This window comes from Haematobia irritans, chromosome 4 (assembly GCF_050003625.1).
Source record: "Haematobia irritans isolate KBUSLIRL chromosome 4, ASM5000362v1, whole genome shotgun sequence".
NCBI lineage: Eukaryota > Metazoa > Arthropoda > Insecta > Diptera > Muscidae > Haematobia > Haematobia irritans.
This window is the reverse complement of record NC_134400.1, coordinates 194,565,794-194,588,693: the sequence shown is the minus strand read 5'-3', so window position 1 is coordinate 194,588,693 and position 22,900 is coordinate 194,565,794. Positions and strand designations below refer to the sequence as shown.

Below are 22,900 nucleotides of genomic sequence, written 5' to 3'. Positions count from 1 at the left end.
GACGGACGGACGGACGGACATGCTTAGATCGACTCAGAATTTCACCACGACCCAGAATATATATACTTTATGGGGTCTTAGAGCAATATTTCGATGTGTTACAAACGGAATGACAAAGTTAATATACCCCCATCCTATGGTGGAGGGTATAAAAACAAAACTTCGTTGTCGTATACACGTTATTTTCTTATAGTGTTATTATTGTACCCTCCACCATAGAATGGGGGGTATATTAACTTTGTCATTCCGTTTGTAACACATCGAAGTATTGCTCTAAGACCCATAAAGTATATATATTCTGGGTCGTGGTGAAATTCTGAGTCGATCTAAGCATGTCGTCCGTCCGTCCGTCTGTTGAAATCACGGTAACATCCGAACGAAACAAGCTATCGACTTCAAACTTGGCACAAGTAGTTGTTATTCATGTAGGTCGGATGGTATTGCAAATGAGCCATATCGGTCCACTTTTACGTATAGCCCCAAATATAAACGGACCCCCAGATTTGGCTTGCGGAGCCTATAAGTGTAGCATATTTCATCCGAAATTTGATACATGGTGTAAGTATATGGTCTTTAACGACCATACAAAATTTGGTCCATATCGGTCCATAATTATATACAGTCGAAGCTCGGTTTAACGAACGATATATTGTCAGACCCTTTCGTTATTTAGAAAAATTCGTTAAATCGAACGGGAATATTATATGGTAACTTGTATTGAAAATCTTAGTTTTTTTACCAGATGAGTAAAAATTCATAAGCATTTGGCAAAATTTAACTACAGAGGCACTTAAAAAATATTACTTTAAATAATCCTACAAAACTGAGATGAACTTGACATATCTAGGTTAGGTTAGATTGAAAAGAGGATCCAAGATTTGCTGTCTTATGGAGGCCTTTATAAACCCATGTCAATATTTGTGTGCTCTAACTTCTTAAACGAATTGCTTAATTTGTTTCCAGTCCCCGGTTTCAAGATGGGCCTGGCATATGTAGTGTTTATAGTAGCATCTTCCTAAAAAGTCCTATATACACTATTACTATGCTGCTCCTGTCGGAATAGATGTGCGCAGTTTGTCGCAGTTTTTAAATTTTCATAGAATTTATTGATTTCTATACTCTCTTGATTTTAAAATTGAATTGGATCTATACATTTGCCTATGGGTCAACATATTTCAAATGTTTTTCTCTCTGGTGCAATTGGGATAATCAAAATAATGCCGGTTTCTAAGAGTTTGTCCCAAACTCTCATGAGGACCTGTCTAGTCCTACTAAGTTCTCCCAGGTCATGTACTTTGGAATGAGCCGTGTCCTGCCGTGTAAATTTACCTCCCGTCAACTACAAACCCGTGTTAAAGTGTCCGGTCCCTTCCATACGTTTCGACCAGAACTGGGACTGGTCTATTCACACCAGGGAGTGGTCCTGTACCGGTTCTGTGGTAGATCCATTTCCCGTACCGGAGCTGCCACTCTACCTAACTTAACTTTACCTAGATACCCGGCCATTGAATATGTGTTTGCAAACATTTGATGGAATCAAAATATTTTGGGAATGCCGTACTTTGTGGACATTTCCTAAGTACTTAAGCCATTCTCACAATCGTCAAATACTGCTGATTTTTTGTTGTTTATTTTCTTAAGATTAAAAGCATTTTCGTTAAATCGAACGTAAATTTTCTTCAACCGTTCGTTATTTAGAATACTCAATGTTAAGAACTTGGACGTTCGTTAAACTGGATTTTCGCTAAATGGGATATTCGTTAAACAGAGCTTCGACTGTATAGACCGATCCCCCGATTTGGCTTGCGGGGCCTCTAAGAGAAGCAAATTTCATCCGATCTGGCTGAAATTTGGTACATGGTGTTGGTATATGTTCTCTAATGACCATGCAAAAATTGGTCCACATCGGTCCATAATTATATATAGCCCCCATATAAGCCGATCCCCAGATTTGGTTTGCGGACCCTCTAAGAGCAGCAAATTTCATCCGATCTGGTTGAAATTTGGTACGTGATGTTAGTATATGGTCTCCAACAACCATGCAAAAATTGGTCCATAATTATATATATCCCCCATATAAACCGATCCCCAGATTTGACCTCCGGAGCCCCTTGCAGGAGCAAAATTTATCCGGTTGAAATTTGGTAAGTGGTGTTACTATATGGTCTCTAATAACCATGCAAGAATTGGTCCATATCGGTCCATAATTATATATAGCCCCCATATAAACCGATCCCCAGATTTGAACTCCGGAGCCTCTTAGAGGAGCAAAATTCATCTGATCCGGTTGAAATTTTGTACATGGTGTTAGTATATGGTCTCCAACAACCATGCAAAAATTGGTCCATATCAGTCCATAATTATATATATCCCCCATATAAACCGATCCCCAGATTTGACCTTAGGAGCCCCTTGCAGTAGCAAAATTTATCCGATCTGTTTGAAATATGGTACGTGGTGTTAGTATATGGTCTCTAATAACCATGCAAGAATTGGTCCATATCGGTCCATAATTATATATAGCCCCCATATAAACCGTTCCCCAGATTTGATCTCCGGAGCCTCTTGGAGAAGCAAAATTCATCCGATCCGGTTGAAATTTGCAACGTGGTGCTAGTATATGGTCGCTAATAATCATGCCAAAAATTGGTCCATACAGGACTATAGTTATATATAGCCGATCCCTCATCACACAAAAATTGGTCCATATCGGTTCATAATCATGGTTGCCACTCGAGCCAAAAATAATCTACCAAAATTTTATTTCTATCGAAAATTTTGTCAAAATTTAATTTTTATGGAAAATTTTGTCAAAATGTTATTCCTATAGAAAATTTTTTCAAAATTTATTTCTATAGAAAATTTTGGCAAAATTTTATTTCTATAGAATATGTTTGTCAAAATTTTAATTCTATAGAAAATTTTGTCAAAATGTTATGTCTATAGAAAATTTTGTCAAAATTTAAATTCTATAGAGAATGTTGTCAAAATGTTATTTCTATAGAAAATTTTGTCAAAATTTAAATTCTATAGAGAATGTTGTCAAAATTTTATTTGTATAGAAAATTTTGTCAAAATTTTATTTCTATAGAAAGTTTTGTCAAAATTTTATTTCTATAGAAAATTTTCTCCAAATTTTAATTCTATATAAAATGTTGTAAAAAATTTTTTTATAATTTTATTTCTATAGAAACTTTTATCAAAATGTTATTTCTATATTTTATCAAACTTAATTATATACGTATTTAAATGGCCTTTTTTGGTTTAATAGGTACCACATTTGGACTTCCTTGCAATTTAGAAGACGGTGTTAGGAAGTTTTAAGATACCTTGCCATCGGCAAGTGATACCGCAACCCAAGTAATTCGATTGTGGATGACAATCTTCAGTAGAAGTTTCTACGCAATTAAAAGGCATTAAAAGCACTTCCAAAAAATATCCTCCCAAAGATGTTCTTTAGTTTAACTACACACACAAAAAAATCTAATTCAATCACGAAATTAATTGATCCAATTAATTAATTGAAATGTCTTCAATCACAGAAATGATTGCATCAATTAAAAAATTAATTGAAAGTAAATTGAAAGTCAATTAAAAAAAAATTAATTAAAAATTAAGTTTCAATTTAAAAAATGTGTTGCATAAATTAAAATTTTAAATGAATATTTTTTAAAACTCAACTAAGATTTTAATTGGAAAAATGTTCATGAATTTTTTTTTGTGTATATCTTCATAGCATAGGGTTTGACCCTATGCTATAATGATATCAATAGAAAATCTTACATTTATGCAGAATTTGTGTACATGATTTGTAAGTGAACATTGGTGCATTGCTAATTTGAAATAAAACAAATTGGCATACATGGTAACCCTGTTCATATGAAATTACGAACTCTCAGTTTTAAAAACTGGATATTGACTGATGAGACAAAATATAGCGGGGGCAAAGTTGAAATGCAAATTCGTTTGAATTTCTTTTTTTTTTTTTTTCTTTACGTATTCAATCTATAAAATTATGCATTTGCATACACTCATACATACATAATGACATTAAAAGTTCGAAAACCACAAAATTTATGAAAAACCAACAAACACTTTATTTCTATTGTTTTTAATGAATATTCATTAAGAAAATTAAAACGAATTTATTGTAAAGTATATGAGAAACATATAGCTTCAATAGAACAAGTGTTCAATCTCTCGACCTTAAGGTGCTTCGAGATTGCATTAAGTACAAAAAAAAAATCAATTCATTAACGGATAACCCATATCCACAGCCAGCCATACACCATAACGCAATCTAATCTCACTTTTATCATTTTATATTTGTGGTTGATAAAAGGTAAACAAGTACATGCAATATCAAATTCCTATAGAATTTCTAAACACTTCCATGAGTATGTATGTATATGGACAGAATGATTTGGCAAATCTCTCTGATAGCATAGGCCGGCTTCTAAATATACCTTCCCCCTTAATTTGCTGTTTACATTAGATTTGTGCAAACAATCATTTTGAATTAATTTTTTGTTTACACCGCAGAAACACAAGGAGATGATTCTTATTCAAGCGGGGAAAGTCTGATCACCCATTTTGTTACATATGACTTTTATTCATAGGAACTGTTCCAAACCGAAACTTGGCAGTATCTTTAGTAAACATTGTACGGTGAATATGAGGAATTTTCTGAAAGTTGATTCCAGCTTAAATCTCGATTGATTTCGAGAGATTTGCAATGGGGATATATCAGGTGACTTGTTTTAGTACTAAAACATCACAAACCTGTGGTTATTTTAATTGAATAGTGTGTCCAAATAACTTCAAGCAATATAAAACAGCTGATTCGACATAAAAAGCGTCAATTTTTTATTTGATATTGTTATATTGGCATTACACAAAACGTGTGTTCGTGAGTTACCATGATTTTTCTCGGTATTTACCCATACTATTTTATTATTTTTTTATAGATCCTATTAATTTATTCGTCTTCATCACTAAGTTTTAGTTTTTTGTGTGTTGACTTTTTTGCTCTTTAACGTTCACAGCAAAAAAACAATTAATACTACATTATGATTTATGGTCAGCTGTCATTTTTCGCATGGGAAATAACCCCTGCCAGCATTTCAAAGTTCCATTTCATCCTCATCGCTACCACAGACTCGTGACACTGCAACAATCGCAGATTTGATCTCCGGAGCCTCTTGGAGAAGCAAAATTCATCCGATCCGGTTGAAATTTGCAACGTGGTGCTAGTATATGGTCGCTAATAATCATGCCAAAAATTGGTCCATACAGGACTATAGTTATATATAGCCGATCCCTCATCACACAAAAATTGGTCCATATCGGTTCATAATCATGGTTGCCACTCGAGCCAAAAATAATCTACCAAAATTTTATTTCTATCGAAAATTTTGTCAAAATTTAATTTTTATGGAAAATTTTGTCAAAATGTTATTCCTATAGAAAATTTTTTCAAAATTTATTTCTATAGAAAATTTTGGCAAAATTTTATTTCTATAGAATATGTTTGTCAAAATTTTAATTCTATAGAAAATTTTGTCAAAATGTTATGTCTATAGAAAATTTTGTCAAAATTTAAATTCTATAGAGAATGTTGTCAAAATGTTATTTCTATAGAAAATTTTGTCAAAATTTAAATTCTATAGAGAATGTTGTCAAAATTTTATTTGTATAGAAAATTTTGTCAAAATTTTATTTCTATAGAAAGTTTTGTCAAAATTTTATTTCTATAGAAAATTTTCTCCAAATTTTAATTCTATATAAAATGTTGTAAAAAATTTTTTTATAATTTTATTTCTATAGAAACTTTTATCAAAATGTTATTTCTATATTTTATCAAACTTAATTATATACGTATTTAAATGGCCTTTTTTGGTTTAATAGGTACCACATTTGGACTTCCTTGCAATTTAGAAGACGGTGTTAGGAAGTTTTAAGATACCTTGCCATCGGCAAGTGATACCGCAACCCAAGTAATTCGATTGTGGATGACAATCTTCAGTAGAAGTTTCTACGCAATCCATGATAGAGGATACATAAGCTTCGGCCTGGACGAACTTACGGCCGTATATACTTGTTGTTTATAAGAAAGTTTTATTAAGCCTACATATGGATTATTAAGCATACCCAGCAAAAAAAATTGGAAGTTCTTCTAAAGGCATTAAAAGCACTTCCAAAAAATATCCTCCCAAAGATGTTCTTTAGTTTAACTACACACACAAAAAAATCTAATTCAATCACGAAATTAATTGATCCAATTAATTAATTGAAATGTCTTCAATCACAGAAATGATTGCATCAATTAAAAAATTAATTGAAAGTAAATTGAAAGTCAATTAAAAAAAAATTAATTAAAAATTAAGTTTCAATTTAAAAAATGTGTTGCATAAATTAAAATTTTAAATGAATATTTTTTAAAACTCAACTAAGATTTTAATTGGAAAAATGTTCATGAATTTTTTTTTGTGTATATCTTCATAGCATAGGGTTTGACCCTATGCTATAATGATATCAATAGAAAATCTTACATTTATGCAGAATTTGTGTACATGATTTGTAAGTGAACATTGGTGCATTGCTAATTTGAAATAAAACAAATTGGCATACATGGTAACCCTGTTCATATGAAATTACGAACTCTCAGTTTTAAAAACTGGATATTGACTGATGAGACAAAATATAGCGGGGGCAAAGTTGAAATGCAAATTCGTTTGAATTTCTTTTTTTTTTTTTTTCTTTACGTATTCAATCTATAAAATTATGCATTTGCATACACTCATACATACATAATGACATTAAAAGTTCGAAAACCACAAAATTTATGAAAAACCAACAAACACTTTATTTCTATTGTTTTTAATGAATATTCATTAAGAAAATTAAAACGAATTTATTGTAAAGTATATGAGAAACATATAGCTTCAATAGAACAAGTGTTCAATCTCTCGACCTTAAGGTGCTTCGAGATTGCATTAAGTACAAAAAAAAAATCAATTCATTAACGGATAACCCATATCCACAGCCAGCCATACACCATAACGCAATCTAATCTCACTTTTATCATTTTATATTTGTGGTTGATAAAAGGTAAACAAGTACATGCAATATCAAATTCCTATAGAATTTCTAAACACTTCCATGAGTATGTATGTATATGGACAGAATGATTTGGCAAATCTCTCTGATAGCATAGGCCGGCTTCTAAATATACCTTCCCCCTTAATTTGCTGTTTACATTAGATTTGTGCAAACAATCATTTTGAATTAATTTTTTGTTTACACCGCAGAAACACAAGGAGATGATTCTTATTCAAGCGGGGAAAGTCTGATCACCCATTTTGTTACATATGACTTTTATTCATAGGAACTGTTCCAAACCGAAACTTGGCAGTATCTTTAGTAAACATTGTACGGTGAATATGAGGAATTTTCTGAAAGTTGATTCCAGCTTAAATCTCGATTGATTTCGAGAGATTTGCAATGGGGATATATCAGGTGACTTGTTTTAGTACTAAAACATCACAAACCTGTGGTTATTTTAATTGAATAGTGTGTCCAAATAACTTCAAGCAATATAAAACAGCTGATTCGACATAAAAAGCGTCAATTTTTTATTTGATATTGTTATATTGGCATTACACAAAACGTGTGTTCGTGAGTTACCATGATTTTTCTCGGTATTTACCCATACTATTTTATTATTTTTTTATAGATCCTATTAATTTATTCGTCTTCATCACTAAGTTTTAGTTTTTTGTGTGTTGACTTTTTTGCTCTTTAACGTTCACAGCAAAAAAACAATTAATACTACATTATGATTTATGGTCAGCTGTCATTTTTCGCATGGGAAATAACCCCTGCCAGCATTTCAAAGTTCCATTTCATCCTCATCGCTACCACAGACTCGTGACACTGCAACAATCGCACACTGTGATAGTATTTTGCCATCACTATTCGCATGAAAGTATGTTGCCATCACTATTGTTACAAGAGCCATTTTATATTTTGTGAAACACCAAGCATAACTAGCTTCTTATAATTTATTTAAATAAAAACGATAATAAAGTGCTGAAAACATAGTTATTTCGCTTAAAATTGTAAAAGGTATATTGGTGAACAATTTTTGACTTTCCAAATGGAATAAAGTGATAGTTTTTTAAATACTTTCCCAGGCACGCTGCCTCCATTGGGAATAAAAGCACTGGCTGATAGACGCTACAACATGTAACTCAACATCAATCTTTTATTAATGCATAAAAATATGTTAAATGTGACGATAGTCCTATAAATGTTATATTTATGAATTTTTTTATTAGTATTCATTCATATAATAATTATAAATGTTTAATAAAATTAATAAACAATCGCGTTTTACTTGTCCACAATGATTCTTTTACAACTATCTTAAAATGTACTTTCTCTGATTGTTTGAAGGGGCTCTTATTGGCGTCCTTCTAAATATATCCAGAAGGGCACCTAATAATTGCACTCATGCGATACTTTTTTGTAGTAACTTGGCGTGGTACAACTTCTCAATAGTGACGGCGCTTTTCCGAGGCGTTTTGGATATCATATACGACTGTTTTGGACGTAGTGGGGATTCTCAGAAGCGCCCCCAAATTCAAAAAATGTTGGCAGGGACGTAACATGCTATGTTTTCGCGCGAATTTTGACAATGTTGCTGCAATACGTTGTTAGCTTTTTCTCTTGTTAAACTCAGTACTATTTGAGCGTATAATTTCCGCAATTATTTTTTTATAATACATTTTCGTGCGAAAACATAAACTTAGTACTAGGCTTTATGGGTGAAGTCTTTATATTGGCCTAAAACGAATGGAACTCAATTCTTTGCTCCAATTTTTAAGTGATCTCAGTAGATCTCGGGTATTGTCAAGCCACATTGTTACGGTTCTGTAGGCAGCGTTCTGACAGGCGAACACTTTTTTACGTGCATTTCTTATGAGGACCCCAAATTCCGTGATGGCTAGCGGTTTTTCGCCAAATTAAGTGTGTAAATATAACCATAGCGATAGGCGAATACTTGTTTACGTGTATTTCTTATGGGAAACCCAAAATCCGCCACGGAATACCGTTATGGCTGGCGGCGTGTCGCCAAAATAAAATCTATTCTAATTCTTTGGCGGAAAATGGTATAGTGTTTGTATCTCTAATAAAATTTTACTACCCAGCAAAAAAAAATTGGAAGTTCTTCTTAAGGCACAACTTTAAAAGCACTTCCAAAAATGTCCTCCCAAAGATGTTCTTTATTTTAACTGCACAGGAAGTTCATTTGAGTTATCTTTTTCATAACTCGCTTTTTTCACATTTTTAAAGCAAAATTTAAAATTTTTTTGTTTCAAACAGGCTAAAAACAGATTAAGAGTTAATAAAATGGTACAAATTATTTAAATTTTGCTGAAAAAAATCTTAAATCCTTTCTAGAAAAATTGCGAATTTTTGAAAAAACTTGATGTCAAACGTTCCAGACAAGCGTTATAATGCATTAAAAATCATAAAAAAATTTAAAAATGTTTATTTGTCACAATATCACAAAATTTCTTAATTCACATACAAAACACTGAATTCGCATCACACTTTAAGAAGTGATGCAAACTCAGTGCAACAGCTGTTGAAACGGTGGACATCCGTTCTATGACAAGCCCATGTTAAATTCATCGCTTCTGCGTCAATTTGGCACCACTTCCGGATCCAAAAAGAAGAGCGGCACGTGTTAACGTCGTTTAATCGGGCTTAACTTTTGACTATCCCAATATCAGGAAAGGGGTTTCGTTTTGTGGGGTTAAGGCGAAAAAGATTCTGACATTTTTTTTTTGCCCCATTTAAGTTGCGGTCACTCTAGTATCCAGTAGCAGAATCGATTTTGCCTAGTCAAAAAGTACTTTATATTCTACATACAGTATGTCAAGAAAGTCTTTTGACATTGCCAAATATTTCAAATTCCAGAAATAATTGAAGTAAAAATCGAGTTGTTAATTCGTTTTGAGAAATATAAAATATGTATAGTTTGCAAAATACATAATAAAATATTTTTTAAAATTAAATTATATTTAATTTTGGAACAAAACATAATTTTTATAGTATTGTCAAAACACTTTCTTGACATACTGTATAACTTATCGGTCATTTTTTTGTTTATTTTAAGCAGTAATTCGCTTTCTTTGTGTTCTACTTAACAAAAAAAAAAGCTTTGAAAAAAACCTGTTTGTTCAGTTGATACATATGCAAAGATTCATTAACAATCATATTTAGTTCTAGTTATTTGCTAAAGAATTCACAATTCATGAAATGAATCGTTATTTGTGTTCTCCTTCTATCTTTCATTAAAATTAATCTTTTTCTCACATACAACGTGTCAATATGTGTGTATCAGCTGATTAATGCTCTAGTTTTTGTTATTATTGTCATTCTTTTATCTGTTGATTGTCATTTAAATTGCCCCTCCCATACCCTACTCTTCTCCAATAACAATCATAATATAAAGAGTCATTGTCACCATATGCATAATACATCGGTTATGTACCCAAATTATTAAACACTTACATATACATATGTACATATGTATGTACGTCTAAAAATCATCGCCTCATACCTATAATTCAATAAAAACAAAATCATAATTTCCGATGGTCTTCTTGTAGTCTCCGCTTTGTCTTTTGTATGATAAAGAAAAAAAATGATAGCATGTAGAAAGTTGGAAGAGTAGATAAAAATAGAGGAAAAAAACACCGGCTGGCGTGATGTTATTTGTTTAGTTCAACAAACAAAAACAAGTTTTTCGAGCAAGAAAGGGAGAAAATAATTTTTGCAAAAATCGTTGTATGTGTTCTTAATTGCGGTTGTTATTGTTGTTGGTGGTGAGAGAATTTTAGTGAATTCCAATGCGGAGCGAGAACATGAATACGGATAAAAGATAAAAAATACATACGAAGGGCCTCTGAAAAAGTTTGCTAAAATCATTTAACAGGTTGGCTGATAAGTCCCCGGTCTTACACATAGATGTCGTCGCTAGTATTAAATGCATATTATTTTTATATAGTACCAACCTTCAAATGTTTCGTGTTAAAATTTGACGTCTGTAAGTCAATTAGTTTGTGAGATAGGGCGTCTTTTGTGAAGCAACTTTTGTTATTGTGAAAAAAAATGGAAAAAAAGGAATTTCGTGTTTTGATAAAATACTGGTTTCTGAAGGGAAAAAATACGGTGGAAGCAAAAACTTCGCTTGATAATGAGTTTCCGGACTCTGCCCCAGGGAAATCAACAATAATTGATTGGTGTGCAAAATTCAAGCGTGGTGAAATGAGCACGGTGAACACAGTGGACACCCGAAAGAGGTGGTTACCGACGAAAACATCAAAAAAAAAATCAACAAAATGATTTTGAATGACCGTAAAATGAAGTTGATCGAGATAGCAGAGGCCTTAAAGATATCAAAGGAACGTGTTGGTCATATCATTCATCAATATTTGGATATGCGGAAGCTCTGTGCAAAATGGGTGCCGCGCGAGCTCACATTTGACCAAAAACAACAACGTGTTGATGATTCTGAGCGGTGTTTGCAGCTGTTAACTCGTAATACACCCGAGTTTTTCCGTCGATATGTGACAATGGATGAACATGGCTCCATCAATACACTCCTGAGTCCAATCGACAGTCGGCTGAGTGGACAGCGACCGGTGAACCGCCTCCGAAGCGCGGAAAGCAAAGATAATAAAAGAGGAAGATGGGAGATTGGCTTGCGTCATACCAAATGTTGCATTTACCAGATTAGTTTAATACATGTTTGTAATCTTTTAGCTGTTTTTCGTTTTTATTTTTTAAATGAAAAATTTAATTTTAATCGTATACGTGTTTGGTTCGAGTATTAAACTAATGTGGTAAATGGTTTGATGTGCTCAGTAGCCAATCTCCCATCTTCCTCTTCTATAACCTTTGGCGGAAAGCTTCAAAAGTCCGCTGGCAAAGTAAAGGCCTCTATTTTTTGGGATGCGCATGGAATAATTTTTATCGATTATCTTGAAAAGGGAAAAACCATCAACAGTGACTATTATATGGCGTTATTGAAGCGTTTGAAGGTCGAAATCGCGGCAAAACGGTCCCATATGAAGAAGAACAAGTATATACAGCACTAAGTTCGGCCGGGCCGAATCTTAAATACCCACCACCATGAACCAAATATTAGGGATTCCTTTGAAATTTCAGGAGGGCTTGAGGATTTGAAGACACTTCCCGAAGATAAATTTAAAGATTTCACCTATGAGGACTATATCAGATTCTGGATTTATAAGAACCATTTTTGTTTGAGTTTTAGAGGAATCATTAACATCTCTTGTAAGTGTGCAAGAAAATTATAAAACAACGTCTTGATTTGAAATCTTAAATCTGTAGAAGTAAAATCCGGAAATTTTACATTGAGTTTCAAGCAATTTTCATGATCAGTGCGCCTTCTACACCCTCAAGAAGTGAAGTCGGTCTATATGGAGGCATTACCAAATGGACCGATAAAAACTTAATCCGATACACGTTTTGTGAGCCTAAAATACCAGAATATTTACAATTTCAGGCAAATCAGATAAAAACTACGGTTTCTAGAAACCCAATGAGTTAAATCGGGAGATCGTTCTTATGGGGGCTATACTAAAATATGGACCGATACTCACCGTTTTCGGCACACCTCTTTATGACCCGAAAATACCTCTAGATTTTCAATTTCAGGCAAATAGGATAAAAACTTCGGATTCTAGAAGCCCAAGAAGTAAAATCGGGAAATCGGTCTGTATGGGGGCTATACCAAAACATGGACCGATACTCACCATTTTTGGCACACCTCTTTATGGTCATAAAATACCTCTAGATTTCAAATTTCAGGCATATTGGATAAAAACTACGATTTCTATAAACCCAAGACCCCAAATCGGGAGGTCGGTTTATATGGGGACCATACCAAAACATGGACCGGTACTCACAATTTTTGGCACACGTATTTGTGGTCCTACAATACCTCTAGATTTCCAATTTCAGGTAAATTGAATAAAAACTACGGTTTCTATAAGCCCAAGACCCCAAATCGGGAGGTCGTTTTATATGGGGACCATACCAAAACATGGACCGGTACTCACAATTTATGGCACACGTATTTGTGGTCCTACAATACCTCTAGATTTCCAATTTCAGGTAAATTGAATAAAAACTGCGGTTTCTATAAGCCCAAGAAGTAAAATCGGGAGATCGGTCTATATGGGGGCTATACCAAAATATGGACCGATACTCACAATTTTTGGCACACGTATTTGTGGTCATAAAATACCTCTAGATTTCAAATTTCAGGCAAATTGGATAAAAACTACGATTTCTATAAGCCGAAGATCCCAAATCGGGAGGTCGGTTTATATGGGGACTATATCAAAACCTGAACCGATATAGCCCATCTTCGAACTTGACCTGCCTGCAGACAAAAGACGAGTTTGTGCAAAATTTCAGCAGGATTGCTTCATTATTGAAGCGTGATTACAACAGACAGACAGCCAGACAGACAGACGGACATCGTTATATCGTCTTAGAATTTCTCCCTGATCAAGAATATATATACTTTATATAGTCGGAAATCGATATTTCGATGTGTTACAAACGGAATGACAAACTTATTATACCACCAACACCATTCTATGGTGGTGGGTATAAAAACGAATTTTGACAAAAAAATGTATTTTTATACCCTCCACCATAGGATGGGGGGTATATTAACTTTGTCATTCCGTTTGTAACACATCGAAATATTGATCTAAGACCCCATAAAGTATATATATTCTGGGTCGTGGTGAAATTCTGAGTCGATCTGAGCATGTCCGTCCGTCCGTCTGTTGAAATCACGCTAACTTCCGAACGAAACAAGCTATCGACTTGAAACTTGGCACAAGTAGTTGTTATTGATGTAGGTCGGATTTTATGGCAAATGGGCCCTATCGGTCCACTTTTACGTATAGCCCCCATATAAACGGACCCCCAAATTTCGCTTGCGATTGCTGTAAGAGAAGCAAATTTCATCCGATCCGGCTGAAATTTGGTACATGGTGTAAGTATACGGTCTCTAACAACCATGCAAAAATTGGTCCATATCGGTCCACTTTTACGTATAGCCCCCATATAAACGGACCCCCAAATTTGGCTTGCGATCGCTCTAAGAGAAGCAAATTTAATCCGATCCGGCTGAAATTTGGTACATGGTGTTAGTATATGGTCTCTAACCACCATGCCCCTATATAACCCGATCCCCCGATTTGGCTTGCGGAGCCTCTAAGAGAAGCAAATTTCATCCGATCCGCCTGAAATTTGCTACATGGTATTGGTATATGTTCTCTAATGACCATGCAAAAATAGGTCCACATCGGTCCATAATTATATATAGCCCCCATATAAACCGATCCCCCGATTTGGCTTGCGGAGCCTCTAAGAAACGAAAATTTCATTCGATCCGGCTGAAATTTGGTACATGGTGTTGGTATATGTTCTCTAATGACCGTGCAAAAATTGGTCCATATCGGTCCATAGCCCCCATATAAATCGATTCCCAGATGTCTTCCGGACCCTCTTGGAGGAGCAAAATTCACCCGATCCGGCTGAAATTTGGAACATGGTGTTAGAATGTGGTCTCTAACCAACATGCAAGAATTGGTCCATATCGGTCCATAATTACATATAGCCCCCATATAAACCTTCCCCAGCCTCTTGGAGGAGCAAAATTCATCCGATCTGAAATTTGCAACGTGGTGTTAGTATAAGGCCGCTAATATCCATGCCAAAATTGGCGCATATCGGTCTATAGTTATATATAGCCGATCCCCAATCACACAAAAATTGGTCCATATCGGTTCATATTCATGGTTGCCATTCGAGCCAAAAATAATCTACCAAAATTTTATTTTTATGGAAAACATTGTCAAAATGTTATTTCTATTGAAAATTTTGTCAAAATTTTATTTCTGTAGAAAATTTTGTAAACATTTTATTTATATAGAAAATTTTGTAAAAATTTTATTTCTATAGAAACTTTAAACTTAATTATATACGTATTTAATCGGCCTTTTTAGTTTAATATATACTACGTATGGACTACCTTGTAATTTAGAAGACGGTGTTAGGAAGTTTTAAGATACCTTGCCATCGGCAAGTGTTACCGCAACCCAAGTAATTCGATTGTGGATGACAGTTTTCAGTAGAAGTTTCTACGCAATCCATGGTGGAGGGTACATAAGCTTCGGCCTGGCCGAACTTACGGCCGTATATACTTGTTCTTTGTTAGACCGGGGACTTATCAGCCAACCTGTTAGATAATATTGTTATTGCAAAAACGGCATTACCCGTTTTCTCTATTAATATTTTGGAAATTGCAGGTCATTATTGTTTTTGCCCCAATGGGCCAAGCATTTCAAATCAAGTACATTTTAAGTTATGCCTGCGGAAATATTTGACAAAAAATATTAATTCAAATGTATTTAATTACTGATAAGCCTGCCTGTTTGCAATTTGTGTTAAATCCAATGAGTATTGATAACTTCCCTACACGCGCGAATTATTTATGTTCGATGAGAAATCATTTTCAGTACAAACTGTGTGAGCGCGGAAATTTTTCTTATACAAAAAAAAACATCCACTGTCTTGTTTAGTTGTTTAGCTTCAAGTACAAAATAAATTGATTATTGTGATTAAAAAAAATTCACATAAAAAGCTCCATTAACTAACTTTATACAGTAGACCTAATTGTATAAGGTTAATAGTATTGAGAAACAATTCAGTAATAAAATTTTTCTCAGTATTTCCATTTATAACTCATATTGTAATATAATGTTTTATATTAAACATCTGTGGATGTAGTTTTCAAATACCCTGACTTTGCATTGTCTTAATAGTTCAATGTCCAATTAACTAGGTGAGAAAAAAAACACATTGGAACATATTTTTAAGTTCACATAGAATATTATTATATATTGATTGAAAATATACAATAAAAATTAAATTTATAAAATACAAAAAAAGAAAACTATATTATTATTTCAAAATAAAATTACCTGCCGAGCTGTTGATTTCTTTTGATTTATTTTAAGTTGAATGGCATTTGTTGTTGTTCCCTACGAAACAGCTGATATTTTCAATAGAAATTTACTCTGAAGAGATTTCGGGCATAATGAAAACGGAATATGAGTTTTCAAATGATAGTTGAAATCCAATAAAAGTGGATTTTGGAAGTATAAGAAATTCCCCGATTTCTCAAACAGCAAATAAATCTGGGAAACCCATAATTAAAGATATTTGTATATGTTCTGTTCATGATGCAATAGCCCTGCCAACATTATTTGAACTTGAAAGCTCTTCTGAGAATCCCCACCACGTCGAAAACAGTCGAATATGATATTCAAAACTCGTTGCAAAAGTGCCGCCACTATTGAGAAGTTGTAACACGCCAAGTTGCTACAAAAAAGTATCGCAAGAGTGCAATTATTAGGTGCCTTTTTAGATAAATTTAGCCACTATTACAAAAATTGCTCTTTACGATAGTTGTAAAAGAATCATTTTGGTCAAGTAAAATACGATTGTTTAGATGTTTATTAATTTGAATAAAAATTTATACATTATTCCAGGTACAACATTTATACAAATAAAAACACAATTATCATAATGCCTTATGTTGATTTATACACAGAAAAAAAGTAAACTACATAATGGGAAAAATGAACTATCCCGTACGAAAATTGAACTAAATTGTATTCCAAATTTTGAGATTCATTAAACTAACGAAAATTTTCCGACATTTTTGGATTTTTAATTATCATTTACGAAATTCATATTTCTCGAAAAGAAAAAATTAACTAAAAATAAAGAAAAAATCTTAGGCGCTGGATCATCCCCATTTTAACCACGATGTAGTTCATTTTTACTATTTTTGAAAAGTGTACGAAAAACTTCTTCTGTTTTTGTCAAAATTGAACTAATTTGTATGCCATTAAAATTTTACTGCCATTTAGTTCATAAATTTTTTGAGACATACTTGGAATACAGAAAACACAAAATAAAAATTTTTCAATAAATATGAACTAATATTTAGCATCAGTTTTACAACATACTTTTTTTCTGTTTAAGTTTCAATTGTGCTATATTCGGCTTATGCTCCAGCGTCTATCAGTGTTTATTCTTGATGGGGACAGCGTGTCTTGAAAAATACCTTTAAATTTTATTCCATTTGAAATGTCGAAAATTGTTCACCAATATACCTGTTCTCAGCACTTCATATTCGCTAGTTTCGCTTGGCGTTTCACAAAATATAAAATGGCTCTTGTAACAATAGTGATGGCAAAACACTTTCATGTACATTTCGTACTTTTTGATATGCTTCCCCCCATCATAGTTGGCGATTGTTGTAGTGTCACTTACGAGTCTGTGGTAGTTATGAGAATGAAATGGAACTTTAAAATGCTGGCAGGATAGCATTAAGCCAGAGAATGAAGCCGATTTTATGCCACGGCGTCTGAGACTCAAATTTTGCCTCAGTCGTTGAAAAAAGATGGAATTAATTGCAAAATATAATGGACACTGTAAAGGGTGATACGGTCAAAATTTGGTCAAGGGAAAACGCGTGTAAATCGGTGAAATCGTTTTAAATTTCTTTTTCAAGTTCAATTAGTATAAAATTCAGGAAAAATATTCAGTTAGGCTTTCGCTTTTCCAAATCCGAATTGCCGGGCCTCACGCTTGACACCTGCCATCAGATTTTGTACAGCCACCTTGTCCACCTTCTTCGCCGCAAAAAGCCAGTTTGCCTTGAACTGCTGCTCGTCCTTAGCAGTTTTTTGGTCTTCTTTAGGTTCCGCTTGACAATAGCCCAGTATTTCTCAATTGGGCGGAGCTCTGGCGTGTTGGGAGGGTTCTTGTCCTTGGGAACCACCTGCACATGGCCTTTTTACCGTAATGGCAAGATGCCAAATCCGGTCAAAACAGTAGGGAACAACCGTGTTTCTTCAGGAAAGGCAGCAGACGTTTATTCAAACACTCTTTCACGTAAATTTCTTGGTTGACAGTCCCGGAAGCTATGAAAATGCTGCTTTTCAAGCCACAGGTACAGATGGCTTGCCAAACCAGATATTTCTTTGCGAACTTTGACAGTTTTATGTACTTGAAAATATCTGCTATCTTTCCCCTTCCTTTTGCCGTATAAAACTCCTGTCCCGGAAGCTGCTTGTAGTCGGCTTTGACGTAGGTTCCGTCGTCCATTACCACGCAGTCAAACTTCGTCAGCATCGTCGTGTACAGCCTCCGGGATCGCGCTTTGGCCGTCGTATTTTGTTTATCATCGCGATTTGGAGTCACTACCTTCTTGTAAGTCGATAGTCCGGCTCGTTTTTTGGCTCGATGCACGGTTGTAAACGATACACCCAGCTTATTTGCGGCATCTCGGAGAGAGAGGTTAGGGTTTCGCTTGAAACTACCGGCAACTCTCTTTGTCGTCTCAGCGGCTTCCGGTTTTCGTTTTTCCCCCGATCCAGACTTCCTGGCTGTCGACAAACGTTCCCCAAACACTTTAATTACATTTGTAACGGTTGATTTGGCAACTTTTAGCGATTTTGCTTAGCTTTGCGTGCGAATAGCTTGGATTTTGTGCGATGCGCGAGCAAAATTTTGATACGCTGCTCTTCTTGCTTGGACGGCATTTTGACAACTGAAGAGTGAATTCCAAAATCAAAATAGGAGCAACATTCTACACACACACACCTTCAAAATGAGGGGTGTTCAGGTTTTTTAAATGCAAAATTGATCAAGTTTATTTATATTGACCAAATTTTGACCGTATCACCCTTTAATAGATTTTCGATCATATATCCCTGGCAATATTATGAATTAACAATAACACTATACAATGATGGAAAATTAGTGTAACACCAAGGCAACTTATTTTTTGCGAAATGAAAACGCCCTAGGATACATTTATTTTTTTGTGTAGCGATTTCTATAAAAACAGCATAAGTCTTATACATTAATTTCCTTAACTTATCATATTATCCTCACTCACTACAAAAACTCTCAACAACAATAACACTTCCCTAAGAGAACACATATCGATATAAAGTTGCTAGTGAAGAGAGTATTTTTACGCCTTCAAATAGGGTATACTCTTACACAACAAGAGAGAATCTGTCAAAACAAAGAAGCAGAAACTTAGTCTTCACAAAGAGGCGAAACTGTCTATTGATAAAGACGGATGACAATTGACCATCCATCCGCTTCGTACAAAACTTTTTGTTTTTAATTACATTTTTAAAATAATTAAGAGTGTTATTACTGTGTGTTAGAGAAGATATATTTTTATTTGTGTGTATTTGTTTACAACAATTACACTTAGAAATAGCATTGTTATCAGTGTTATATGTATACCCACCCCTTGAAATCCTGTTATCAATTCAAGTGATTTTGATTGTTGGACATGGGAATAGCTGGGTAGTGTTGAAAAATGAATTAAAATTGAAACGAAGAAAAAAAAAACATAATAAACATTTCATTGCATAACCTAAATGAAGAAAATAAGCGACCGGCATCGTCTATCTGTACGAAGACTACAACAACGTTCGTTTGTCTAAAGTCTATTTTTCTATACAGTTAAATTATTTTTCCACTTCCATTATCAGAAATCAGTCTTCGTTTAATTGTTAGACTAATAAGTATTGTGATTTTACTAAGAAATCTTCCACGAAAAAAAAATATTGAAAACGAAGATAAATCCAGATTTTGTATTATATTGTTAAGAAGTCAATTTTTCGTTTAAAAATAAAGTTTTTGTTTAAGTTCCCATCAAACCTATACGAATCGTACATCAACAACACCACCACCACATTCCGATACTCTCGCTGCAAAAATGTTCTCTTTACGTTTGGCTACGCGTTGCTTGTACTCAGCACCCACATTGCTGAAAACATCCGTTGAACATACGGCCTTTATGATGTCTTATGCTGGGGTAAGAGAATTTATTCAAATATGCAAATAAAAAGAATTGATAAAACTAAGCAAAATCCCAAAAAAAAAACACACACACGCAAAATAAAAACTGCCCTCAAAAGATGTGGAACACAGCAAATTATGGAACGGGAGTGTGAAGCTAATTTACTTGTTGATATGGCTGAATGAGGGTCGTTTGATAAATGTTTAGAAACAGGTAGCAACAGAAAAACATTCTAACTAAATATTTTTATACCCTCCACCCAAGGGTGGGGCTATATTAACTTTGTCATTCCGTTTGTAACACATCAAAATATTGCTATAAGACCCCATAAAGTATATATATTCTGGGTCGTGGTGAAATGCTGAGTCCATCTAAGCCTGTCCGTCCGCCCGTCTATTGAAATCACGCTAACTTCCGAACAAAAGAAGCTATCGACTGGAAACTTCGCATAAGTAATTGTTACTGATGTAGGTCGGATGGTATTGCAAATGGGCCATATCGGACCACTTTTACGTATAGTCCCCTTATAAACAGCCCCCAGATTTGGCTTGCGGAGCCTCTTGAAGGAGCGAAATTCATCCTATCTGTTCGAAATTTGGTACGTGATGTTAGTATATAGTGCAAAAATTGTTCCATATCGGTCTATAATTATAAATAGCCCCCATATAAACCGATCCCCAGATTTGACCTCCGGAGCTTCTTGGAGGAGCAAACTTCATCCGATCCGTTTGAAATTTGGTACGTGGTGTTAGTATATTGTCTCAAACAATCATGCAAACATTGGTCCACATAGGTCCAAATTATATATAGTCCCCATAAAAACCGATCCCCAGATTTGGCTTGCAGAGCCTCTAAGAGCACCAAATTTCATCCGATCCGGCTGAAATTTGGTACATGGTGTTAGTATATGGTCTCTACCAACCATGCAAAAATGGGTCCATATCGGACCATAATTATATATAGCCCCTATATAAACCGATCCCCAGATTTGATCTCCCGAACCTCTTGGAGGAGCAAAATTCATCCGATTCGCTTGAAATTTGGTATATAGTGTTAGTATATGGCAGCTAACAGCTATGCAAAAGTTGGTCCATATAGGTCCATAATTATATATAGCCCCTATATAAACCGATCCCCAGATTTGACCTCCGGAACCTCTTGGAGGAGCACAATTCATCCGATTCGGTTGAAATTTGTTACATTGCGTTAGTATATGGCCGCTAACAGCCATGCAAAAATTGATCCATATCGGTCTTTAGTTATATATAGCCGATGGCCAATCACACAAAAATTGGTCCATATCGCCAAAAATAACATACCAAAACTTTTATATTTCTATAGAAAATTTTGTCAAAGTTTTATTTCTATAGAAAATTTTGTCAAAATCTTATTTCTATAGAAAATTTTGTCAAAATTTTATTTCTATAGAGAATTTTGTCAAAATTTTATTTCTATAGAAATTTTTGTCAAAATTTTATTTCTATAGAAAATTTTGTCAAAATTTTATTTCTATAGAAAATTTTGTCAAAATTTTATTTCTATAGAAAATTTTGTCAACATTTTATTTCTATAGAAAATTTTGTCAAAATTTTATTCCTATAGAAAATTTTGTCAAAATTTTATTCCTATAGAAAATTTTGTCAAAATTTTATTTCTATAGAAAATTTTGTCAAAATTTTATTTCTATAGAAAATTTTGTCAAAATTTTATTTCTATAGAAAATTTTGTCAAAATTTTATTTCTATAGAAAATTTTGTCAACATTTTATTTCTATAGAAAATTTTGTCAAAATTTTATTTCTATAGAAAATTTTGTCAAAATTTTATTCCTATAGAAAATTTTGTCAAAATTTTATTTCTATAGAAAATTTTCTCAAAATTTTATTTCTATAGAAAATTTTGTCAAAATTTTATTTCTATAGAAAATTTTGTCAACATTTTATTTCTATAGAAAATTTTGTCAAAATTTTATTCCTATAGAAAATTTTGTCAAAATTTTATTTCTATAGAAAATTTTGTCAAAATTTTATTTCTACAGAAAATTTTGTCAACATTTTATTTCTATAGAAAATTTTATCAAAATTTTATTTCTATAGAAAATTTTGTCAAAATTTTATTTCTATAGAAAATTTTGTCAAAATTTTATTTCTATAGAAAATTTTGTCAACATTTTATTTCTATAGAAAATTTTGTCAAAATTTTATTTCTATAGAAAATTTTGTCAAAATTTTATTCCTATAGAAAATTTTGGCAAAATTTTATTTCTATAGAAAATTTTGTCAAAATTTTATTTCTATAGAAAATTTTGTCAAAATTTTATTTCTATAGAAAATTTTGTCAACATTTTATTTCTATAGAAAATTTTGTCAAAATTTTATTCCTATAGAAAATTTTGTCAAAATTTTATTTCTATAGAAAATTTTGTCAAAATTTTATTTCTACAGAAAATTTTGTCAAAATTTTATTTCTATAGAAAATTTTATCAAAATTTTATTTCTATAGAAAATTTTGTCAAAATTTTATTTCTATAGAAAATTTTGTCAAAATTTTATTTCTATAGAAAATTTTGTCAACATTTTATTTCTATAGAAAATGTTGTCAAAATTTTATTTCTATAGAAAATTTTGTCAAAATTTTATTTCTATAGAAAATTTTGTCAAAATTTTATTTCTATAGAAAATTTTGTCAAAATTTTTTTTCTATAGAAAATTTTGTCAAAATTTAATTTCTATAGAAAATGTTGTCAAAATTTTATTTCTATAGAAAATTTTGTCAATTTTCACCACCATAGAATGGTGACGGGGGTATAATAAGTTTGTCATTCTGTTTGTAACACATCGAAATATCGATTTCCTACTATATAACGTATATATATTCT

The 22,900-nt window shown here is 33.1% G+C and overlaps 1 protein-coding gene across 2 annotated transcripts in view; it reads left to right on the top strand.

The window, feature by feature from the left end:
- Positions 1-22,900, top strand: part of Idh (isocitrate dehydrogenase [NADP] cytoplasmic) — a 41,021-nt gene that overhangs the window by 2,965 nt on the left and 15,156 nt on the right. Inside the window, exon 1 of one of the 2 annotated variants that reach the window (XM_075305805.1) lies at positions 19,271-20,038. The exons of the other annotated variant lie outside the window; for it this stretch is intronic. Coding sequence (XP_075161920.1) covers positions 19,940-20,038 — 99 coding nt within the window. The 5' untranslated portion in view covers positions 19,271-19,939. Of the gene's footprint in view, positions 1-19,270; positions 20,039-22,900 lie in introns of those variants that run through there. 2 annotated transcript variants of the gene reach the window in all.